This window comes from Mesitornis unicolor, unplaced genomic scaffold (assembly GCF_000695765.1).
Source record: "Mesitornis unicolor isolate BGI_N332 unplaced genomic scaffold, ASM69576v1 scaffold32868, whole genome shotgun sequence".
NCBI lineage: Eukaryota > Metazoa > Chordata > Aves > Mesitornithiformes > Mesitornithidae > Mesitornis > Mesitornis unicolor.
In genome coordinates this window covers 4,359-15,085 of record NW_010203069.1, presented here as the reverse complement: position 1 = coordinate 15,085, position 10,727 = coordinate 4,359, and the positions used below count along the sequence as shown (strand labels likewise).

At 47.8% G+C, this 10,727-nt stretch overlaps 1 protein-coding gene across 1 annotated transcript; it reads left to right on the top strand.

Moving 5' to 3' along the window:
- Positions 1–5: 5 nt before the first annotated feature.
- Positions 6–973, top strand: MGAT2 (mannosyl (alpha-1,6-)-glycoprotein beta-1,2-N-acetylglucosaminyltransferase; the record flags this gene model as incomplete). Its single annotated transcript, XM_010190598.1, has 1 exon — positions 6–973. A coding segment is annotated over one exon (843 nt), but the record flags the coding sequence as incomplete, so codon positions are not given.
- Positions 974–10,727: the final 9,754 nt, after the last annotated feature.

Sequence of the window (10,727 nt, the reverse complement as noted above, 5' to 3'; positions counted from 1 at the left end):
TGGACTTCTGCCCCGTCCTCCAGGTCTTCTTCCCCTTCAGCATCCAGCTCTACCCTCGCGAGTTCCCCGGTCACGACCCCCGCGACTGTCCCCGCGACGTGGGCAAGGCGGCGGCCCTGCGCCTGGGCTGCATCAACGCCGAGTACCCCGACTCCTTCGGGCACTACCGCGAAGCTCGCTTCTCCCAGACCAAGCACCACTGGTGGTGGAAGCTGCATTTCGTCTGGGAGCGGGTGCGGGCACTGCAGGAACACGCTGGGCCCGTCCTTTTCCTGGAGGAGGACCATTACCTGGCACCCGACTTCTACCACGTCCTCAAGAAGCTCTGGGCCCTGCGTGAGCAGGAGTGCCCCGAGTGCCAAATCGTCTCCCTGGGCACCTACAGCCCCGTCCGTGGTGGCTTCGCCGGCCGTGCCGACAAGGTGGAGATGAAGACGTGGAAGTCCACTGAGCACAACATGGGCATGGCCTTCGGCAGAGACACCTACCAGAAGCTCATTGAGTGCACGGACGCCTTCTGCACCTATGATGACTACAACTGGGACTGGACTCTGCAGCACCTGACTGTCTCTTGTCTTCCAAAGTTCTGGAAAGTGCTGGTTCCCGAAATCCCCAGGATTTTTCATACTGGGGACTGTGGCATGCACCACAAGAAATCCTGCAGACCGTCCACCCAGAGTGCCAAAATCGACTCTCTCTTGAACAGCAACCAACAGTACCTGTTTCCCGAGACTATGAGTGTCAGTAAAAGGTACTCCATGGCACCCCTTTCCCCTCATGTGAAAAATGGAGGGTGGGGAGATATTAGGGACCACGAACTCTGTAAAAGTTACCGCAGACTTCAGTGAGGATCATTCTCGCAGCCTTTTTGAGTTGTTCCATACTGCCTTTACGGGGCGCACACGTGTATAAAAAGCATTTATGAGTTGGTTTCTGCTTTAATATGAATAAACATTCTTGTAAAAGGTGTCCCCAAATAGTAATCTTTCATATTCAGCAACCACCTTCTGGAAACAGGTTACTTACTAGCTGTTGCCGGGTCGCTCAGAGCAGTGTCACAGCTCCTACACGAAAAGTGACGGCTTTTTGTCGCTTATTGTGACAAAGTGTGTTTACTGGGAGGAGGAAGAGGAGAAAACTTGGATTTAAGTGCATCTTTTCTGGTGCTTATTGTGCTCTGGTGTGGGGGTTTTCCCCCATCAGGGCAGAGCGGTGTGGCCGGTGACACCACTGCCGGTACCGGTGCATCCCGCCTGATACCTGCGTCCTGGTTTGGTTGCGATGTGTTGATGAATATATGAAGGAAGAAAAAAAGTCATTGTTTTTACTACAATGTAGAGAAATATACGATTTTTTTAGTTCTGCCAAAATAAAATTCACTTGTTTTGTAATACCAGAGAAGTTCCTGATTCTCACAAAAAGATGATGTCATCTTGCATTGCTGGACAGAAAGTTGGGATGGAGGTGTCCAGGGGGCTGAGCACACATCATTGCCCCTTCTACTTGTGTGCGTTTAACTTGATTATGTCTTTAATGATCCTCACTAATTGAGGCAGAATAGAGTAACATATGCGTGGCACGGCACCTCTTTTGTCTGGATCAAAAGAAGTTTGCTTTCAAATTATTCAGCTGTGTAAAGTGACCAGTTAAAAATCCTGCTGTGTGATGGAAATGGCCTGAACTGGAGCTGAGAGCGAGCAGAGCCGAGCCGTTCCTTACCCTCCAACACCTTCTCATGGTGTGGCTGCTGCAGCGGCCACTTTTGGAGCACAACAGGGAGCAGTGGCACGGCTTTTGTAGAAGAGAGGGGGATGTTGGCAAAAGAAAACGCTACGCTAAGGTGACAGACGTGCTATATTTAGAGGGAGATTTTACACCAAGATACTTGGAGGGGAGAAAAAAAAAAGTGGTTTTTTTAATTAGAGAAAACTGGGTTGGTGCTCTTAGGACTCCGGCTACAACAGCTCCTTTGAACACAAGGGCATGTAGCAAGGCTTTCCTTTTACCACTGTTTGTCACCTGCTTTATGGGTTGTGACCACATTGGTTAAATGGTCATTTGAAAGACGACCAAGGTGCATGATGTACCCCAAGTAGTACGCAGAGGTCTATTTTTACCATGGTAAGATGCTTTTTTTTCCCCCAGGAGTAACTTCACTGCTATGATTTTGTACCAGCTTTAGTTCTTGCTTGCAAGGTCAGGGCCAATGCTGAAAAACCTGCGCCTGTGCCTGAGCCCTTTGCTGCCTGTGACAGAGCTGCTGGGGAGAAACTGGGCCCAGCAAAGCCCTCGCCTGCCTTCAACTGCGACAGCCAAGGGTTGGTCTGATACTTTGGGCAGCCGTGGCTTCTGCTGAGCGTACAAAAGTAAAGCTTATGCTGCAAGCACTCACATTTCATGTAGAAATGTAAGAGAAATTCCAAAGCAGCTGTGAAAGCAGCCAAATTTAACTTTCTTCTGAAGCCCAGCCATGTCATGTACAGCTCAAAAGCAAACAGAAGTTGTTTCAGAAGCAGCGAGAAAGGGAACTGCAAGTTTATTGTTGTGAGAAATGTTCTCTTGGTTATCGCACTTCAGAGATGAACCAGCAAACAGCGTGCTGCAGCTCGTGGGGAACTGGGTTTGAGAAGTAAATCCAATCTGAATAAAGCGAATCCACTTTACAAACTGTAAATAATCGGCAGCGGGATGTTTTTATTGTGCAATTGAATCATTTTGGTTGACAGACCGGGGTATATTTTGCTGCTGTGCTCTAAAGCAATGTACTAGGATGGAATAGAGGGTACAAATGGTGCTGATTTCTGGGAGACTAATTAGAACTTCTCCATGTAATTAGAAATTTCATTTGATTGCTAAAAATCAGTGCAAGTCTTATCACAAAATGAAAGGCTTGAAAAAAGAGGAATACTGCTTATTTCTAGGTGGACTAAACACAGCAGTTCCCGAGGGAGCCATCAGAAGGAGGATGTACACAAAAACTCCTTGTAACATAGCAAGAGACTGAGCAAGTTATGTAAACAAAAAAAAAGATGCATTTGCAGATTCACCTTGAACTGCATCTTTCTTGTAAGTAAAACTATTTTAGCCCATTGAAAACTCAGGCCTATTAACTTCAAAAATCATTAACAATGCACGTATTCTATGGTGACGTGTAAACAAAACAGTTTTGGTAGGAACCCGTTTTCTACTCTTAGCCCTGAAGTCATAAACCAACATGTGGAAGCACTGAACAACAGCAGGAAATCCTAAAATCATTAAAATTAATCCAATTCATACAGCAAAGGACTCTGAAAGGCGACCGGGCAGCGCGTTACGTGATCCCCGAGGATCCGCACGCTGCCGTCCTGCGCGTCCACTTCTCGCAGCAGTGGGGGGGCACTGCTGCTGTACCCGCTGTGCTGGTTCCCCTGTGTGGGTGCAGCCACTGCGTCCACTCCTGCGCTCGCCTGCCCCCCCGGGTCAAGGCCCGCTGGGGGTTCAGAGCCTGTGGCCACGGCCATTTCACCAGCGCTATCTAAATGTGGTTCCTTTCTCCTGGCTTTGCCTGGAGTCGTTGCACCGCTGTCAGGAGGTTCAGGCTGCAAACAGCGGTGTGAACCACAACCACCTGCGTTTCCTATTGTTTCAGCTGCTGCAGAAGATGTGGAGGATGGGTTGGTTCCTGTAGCACACTGTCCCTCCGCTGTGGCAAGGGTGGCACAGTTTGTTTCTGCCTTTGTCTGGGGGCAGTCTTCTCCGTTTGTCTTCTCAGCGCGATCTCCTCCTGAGCTGCAAAGCGTTTGCTCTTTTCCATCGTGTTCAGAACGGCCTCCTTCCTGTGGCTGTCAAGAAAAGAAATTAATTGGTTTATAGCTGAACAGGACTGGGCACACAAAACTGCTGTAAAGAGAGGCCAAGACACTCATTTCTCCAACACCTGCTTCAGAAAGCCAGGTCAGGGCAGTGCTGAAGTTTCCCGATTCTGTACCACGTGTGGGGAGGTTGTTGCCTCCTGAGGGTTTCCTCCACAATAGGAAACACTGCTGAGCCGCTGCCAACTGCCCACAGCCTCTCGCAATGAACAGCGTGGAAAAACAGGGACTTGCCACACCCAGGCCCTTGTTCTCGGAACAAAATCAGCCATGGGATCTACGCTCTCGTTGCCCAAAGTGTGTTTTAACCTTGCAATTAGGGAAATCACCATCCTGTCGTACGTGGAAGTTGGGACTGTAAATGAGCTGTCTTTCTCAGTCGGCCTGAGTGAGTTCATCCAGGAATTGCTGCGGTTTGCCTCAGGGGAGCACAAACTGCGAGACTCGCTGCTGTCTAAACAGCAGTTTCCCAATTTCACCATCAGCTATCGGCTGCCTTAGCAAAAAACAGCCAGGAACTCCCATGTTCCCAGCAGTGGGCAGCCAGGATCGGGTGAGCATCTGTCCAGGAGCCACTGGAGTCATGGATTCAAAGACTGAATCGCTCCCTCATGTGCTCAGCTCTCTCTTGACCCCAAAGCCACTGCTCACTCCAGCAAGAAACGGAAGAAACACCAGTTAGTGATCCTACAAGGACACGTGAGCAATTAAAGGTATCTCAGCTTCCCTTTCAGGTACCAAAACATCCAGGTTTGCTCTCCAACAACCTGAATTTGACATTTTCATGTCCAATCCACACTAGCTACAGAAGTGAAGCCTCTCGAGTCACGTTGGAGCTCCTATCTTGAGGTAAACTCCAGCGCAGTTCCAGAGGTCGCGTGTTTCAGCTGAACTCACTTTCCTAGAAGCTGTCTACTCATTAACTTATCTGCAGGCTCCAGTTTATGGCACAGAAGTAACCTGATTGTCCCTGCACATTATCTTTTCTTTAAGAAAAGGTTTAAATGCATTTCTGATACAGTGTCCACCAAGAAAGCCCAGGGGTCCCTCTGAACGCAGGATACGTAGGCATTTTCTTAATTTTAATAGCAGAGAGAGAGATTTAGTGTGTGTGCCATCCCGCATTCCCGCAAGGAGAAAGCACTGTCTTTAATGACTGTATCGCACTTCTCCGTCTTCCCAATGAAATACAGGAGAGGTTTTAATCCCTTGGTCACAATAAATGGCACAAACGTGAACCTATGTTTCTAAAACCTGACATTTATGCTCGCAAATACATCCTAAGCCTCGGCCTTCCCTGCTGCATCAGGACAAAGTAGGAACAGAGGTGTTTTGGTCAGATTTGAGGCGATCTTGCTGAGGTACAGAAATGAGCCAGCAACACATCCTGGTGCTAGAGAGAGCCTTACCTCCAACCTGATCTGAATTAGGTCCTCAGTAACATTGAGCACTTCAATTAACGGCTGATTTTCCAGTGCTGACTGGGAGCAAAAGGGAGGGCACAAAGCAGAGTCTAGAAATTCGTCAACGGTTTCTTCACTGACAAACAGTCTATCCTGAAGAAAAGAAAGAGCAGGTTATGTTTCTATGCTATACTTCAGCAACATTTGAGCAAGAAACTCACTTGCAGCAAAGCCAGGACACCAATTCACAGCACGGGTTTCACAGAATTTCTCTATCGAGATGTGAGTGTGCTCAGTCAGACATTCAGAAGTAAAAGGTGAAACGAAGACCAGTGCTCAGCTCACTTCAATTTAACGTGCAGATCTGCATCATACACAAAAGAAATACGTGTTTTCTCTCTATTGATATGTGACTAATGTACAGGTTTAGACTCCTTCTGAGGAATGATTTGCACCAACACTGCTCCACTGCCTTCACCTGCCTTAGCATCAGGAAGGTGTCACACCCTTATGGATTTGTTTCTATCTTAGGAAAAGGCAAACACCTCCCTGGACCATCATTGCAGGATCTTTGAACCCTTCAAGATCAGAGCTCCTAAAGCTATGAAACATGCGTGACAGGATCCACTTCACATCCATCCGCAGAGCCATCTCACATCTCCTCTTCGGCAAGCAGAAACGCCAGCTGGGACAACGGCAGAGGTAGCTGCAGCTGAAGACGATGCTGGGACCCGTTTTGAGGCTGTTGATGTGCAGTGCACAAACAATGCGAAACACGTTGCAGCAGGTTTGAAGATTTAAATAAGTCACAGGTAATTCAAGGTCCTAAAATAGATCCTGGGGGGGGGCTGTTTCCTAAGAGCTACAGAGCTCTCCCTGTCCTCATATTCTTCCTAAATCTGCTGCGGGTAAGGACAGACACTGGCACAACAAAAATGGTCTGTCCTGGAGGAGCACTCCTGTTCTGTGAGTTACCCTTCCTGCTCAGCAATGAACCGTTTAATTGAGAATAAGCAGGGAAACGTTGCAAACCTTCTGCTTTAAACCGTCCTCCTCAATTCCTCAGTCCAGTTCCGCCCTCTTGTCGACCCAATGACAGTTAAATTCAATTATCACTCACATCTTGCGGACTGAGAAGCAAAAAGGCAATTCTGCACATTTTTGGCTCCCTGTGGATGCAGCCTTATGCACAGCCAGATGCCGCACCGTGTTTAAGGTACAAAATTTAACTGTCATCCTAAAAAGACCCATTCTGAATGGCAAAACTAAACCAGCGTCCTATTTTTCCACTATTTAAATTAGAAATCACAGTATGGCAAGTCAGAACCTACCTATCGCTGGTTTTCAAAACCAGAGGATTAAATTCATTTTTGGTCAAGAAAGTTCACAAATCCAGGCAAACATCCACCGTGGAACGCTGAGACAGTTTGTGGAGGGATTAAACGACAGCAGGGCTGCCCTGACAGAAAACCCTCCAGAAACCCAATCTTGCATTTCCATACACAGAGCCTAAGAGTGCTCATTCCCCTGTGTTGTGTCCTCAGGCAGTGCAGGAGATCCATTTCCACCTCTGGCGGGCATCGCTTTGCCCGCGCATCACAACCAGAACAGCTCAGCTTCCCTCCCGCCGGGTTTTGGGCATGTCCTGGTGTGCTTCATTCTGAAGGCGAGGGCAGCAAAGCTCCCTCTGCTCCCGCTCCTCGCTCCACTGAGAAATTAAAGATTCCCCGCCAGGAACTCCCCTTTAGCTGACACCTCCGCTCCTTTACACCCCACGGTTTCATTTTTAAAGCCTTTTTCTAAAAGCTGGGGATTTGCAATTTGAGGATACAAAAAGACAGCAGTATTTGTTACTGGTTTTCCCCCAACACAACCGCTGCAAGATCTCCACATCTCAACGCCCCGTTGGGAAAAGAACCACCATGGGCTCACAGGCTCAGCAATCTTCCTTCAATTCTCTGCCTTCTCCCAGACTACCATGACTGGGAGCAGGTCTCTTTGCCTCCATTTTCCTGTATAAAATGGGGAAAAACAAACTTTTTCTGCTCTGAACCTGCATTTCTTTTGTCTAGTTGAAGTCTTTTGTGAAAGGACTCTCTAACTGTGCATTTGTGCTCCTACCAAAGCTGGTACCTGCTCTTGCTCATGTCCAGAAGCAGCATAACAGTAAAAACCAATCACAGGTACTGGAATGGGAAGAGGAGATGCCTGAAAAGCCAACAGGTAGCGAAAAGCTTTCTGTTAGGTCTAAATAAAGCCAGTTGCATCCTTGGATCACTTTGTCTGAAGCGATTTTAACCACAGGGTCACTCGCAGACACTGCAGAGTTGTCACCTCCGAAATCTGCGCCGTGGCGGCGGCAAAGGGAGCGCTCCACGGTGGGGCACCCCAGGAAACGCAGGAGCGGTTTCATGGCAGCATTTCTGAAATAGCAGAGACCGTTTCCACGCACCAAGGCAGAGATACAACAAATAAAACCACGAGGACCCTTAGGGGAGAGCTGAGGTTGAGAGAGCCCCATCCAGAAACCGCCTCCTGGGCCGGAGTGCAAGTGCCAGCACTGCCCATGGACCACGGCTGCAAGGTCACTCACCGCCACGCAGAGACGGCTCTGCACTCTGGCCACAAACCCAATACGTCTTCCTGAAGGGTTTGTCCCTGGTTAAAAGTGAAATAATTTGTTTTCTTCACAGAAAAAACTGGTACGAAAGAAAAACTGAATGGAAGGTCTATTGATCGGTACTTCAGAGAAAGAGAAAAAGTTAGAAGCTGGAACAGGCTGCCCAGGGAGGTGGTGGAGTCACCATCCCTGGATGTGTTTAAAGAGCGGGTAGATGAGGTACTTAGGGATATGGTTTAGGGGGTAGACAGGAACGGTTGGACGTGATGATCTCAGAGGGCTTTTCCAACCGAGCCATTCTGTGATTCTGTGATCATTTTGACTAATTACGATAACCCAATTTGAGCAGGTTTCATAGCAGCTCACAGCGCATTCCCAGAGCACTGCACTTACATTTAAAGTATTTAAAATCTTCTCACAGCCCTACCCAGCAGCCTGCCATCAATCACGGCGCCTTGTGCCGCGCACAGGCAATGTTGTCTGTTATCAATATAATGATTAGCATTAGCCCCTTCAGACAGCAGCCACTGTAATTCAGGCTCCGCATTCACGGCGAGTATAGCGGAGGCATTTATATTACTGCAGATGTTATCACAGCACAGACCTTGGCAAAAAGTGAGTCAGGAATTTATTTTAAAGCCTGTTTGCTCTGGCTTGGAAGAGCAGCAAAGGACAACCATCCGCAATGATTCCAGTGACCCTGCAGAGCAGTTCTTCCGTTTCCACAGCTTATTTTCTGATATTTATGATACTCTCTTAGCAACTCAGAATTAAATCTGGTTTTCACTGCACATGCTGTCATCTGCTGTTTGGGTCACATTCGTTTTTCCCTGTGACTAAACTGAGACCAAATTACCATCACCGTCAGCAGAAACGACTCTGCTTTCCAGAACACTCCATCATCCAAACCCGTCCTCGTAGCAACGACACAGCACAAAGCCAGGTCCCCACGGCTGCCCTGAGCACTCCCAGACTTTGCTCTGCATCACTTTACCCAAACTCATCGTTACCAACCAGAGCCGCCTCCCACAGTTCTGAAAGCAGCTTAAATTACAGATTTCAGGCTTAAACTCTGTGTGTGTCTTCTGTATTGAGAAGCTGAGGCCAATATGAAAAGGGACCCGGATCGAGGGATCTCCTGGCCTCTGGGGCTGCAGCTCAGCACGAGGATTTGAAGCTTAAAGTTTTGGTGATTGAAAGAACCTGTCCTGGGGGAGAAAACTTCTGTAAGGTATCCAGGACGGCAAAGATTAAACAGCTCAAAAGCAGCTTTCATGAGTTTAATCAGCAGGTTGATAACATTTCCTGACAACTGGTTTGTATGTTATTCCCATAATGCATCGACCAATTAAAGACTGGTCAGAAAGCAAGTTTGTTTTCTAGCAGAAGCAAACCAATTATGTTTCTTCATGTAGTTTGGGAAAGAGATTACTCTGGAAATAAATCAAACAGTAACTTTGCTCCATTGCCCTTTTCTGTCCTTCTCTGACCTCCCCAAAAAACTCGCCAGGAGTCCTGAAACGCCGAGCACGGAATTAACTGAACCTGAACTAAACTATGGTTGGATTAAGCACAACAGTCCTAGTTTCTAGCATCATCTTCTAAGAAACAACCCCTAACGATTACATTAACTCTTTATGGCAGCTTGGAAGTTGAAAATTATGACCTTGACTTCCACAAACAGCCTGTAACAACTCCAAATAGCTTGGAAATCAGGGCAAAACCTAACACAGCACAGCCGGATGGCCCCAGCACCTGTTTGGACTTGTGAGCACGAAACATCAATTTATCTTACAGTTCCCAACTCTCACTTTTTCCCAAAGGAAAAAGCAACCAGAGCTTCCAGGGATCCTCTTCACAAGGCTGTGAAAATCACACCTTTTTATGCTTAGTAACACACTCACCTAAAACATCCTCCATGAAGGCATCAGCATTCAACAAAGCTTTTGTATCGCCGTGATTTCTTTTAGAGGCCTGTGTTAAGGAGTCCTCACAGCAGCATAACCCATGCTCAAACTGTGGACTAACGAGGAATGTTCAGCATCGTGTTTTTCACACAATAAATATTAAAAGACAACGGTCTCAATGCATAGCAAAGCAGAGGAAAGCTTGCTCCCTGCTGCTCTCTGGAGCTCCGTGGGGGTTTACGTGAGTTAAATCTTGATATTCTCCAGCACAGAACATGGGGTTTATTACAAAAGGGATGGGCTGCAGCAATTCCTGAGCAAAGGAAAAGGCAGGAGGGAAGCGCTGACCGGGCAAGTGAGTGCAGCGTCCCCTGAGAAGGGCGTGGATCAGCACAAAAGGGAATTGTTACTTTACCCAATCTTTTTCTCATCACATGAAAATGAGCACGCGTGACCCAACAGCAGCAGCACAGCTCCTCATCTGCCAAACATGTTTCACACACTACAAAACGGAGCCTCTGGGTCGCAGTGGTTCAGCTACACCCACCAGAAAACGGGTTTATTCCTGTTCAGAATGGAGCCTTTAACCCCATGAGACCAACCATTAAACAACAGCGCTGTAGGAAGGCACGACTTCAGTCATTGCCCAACCCCAGCTCTGCCGTAAACCAGGACATTTTGGGACGCGCTGTTCTCGGAAACCTCGCCTGGCAGGCTTACAGACTTTACTCATGGTTATTGAACTCGCAGCCATTCTTCCTTCATCATTTACTCCCCAGGCTCCGTTGTTTTAAAATGAAGCAGAGGGAATCTCTAATGCAGGAGCTCCCTAGGCCTGAGCTCCCTGATTTAAACAAATGTGAGTGACAAACGTCAAAGGTTTTAGTGGATGAACTGCGATGAAGGGGAACGGCGGGAGCACAGCCCAGGGCAGGGCCTTCGAGGG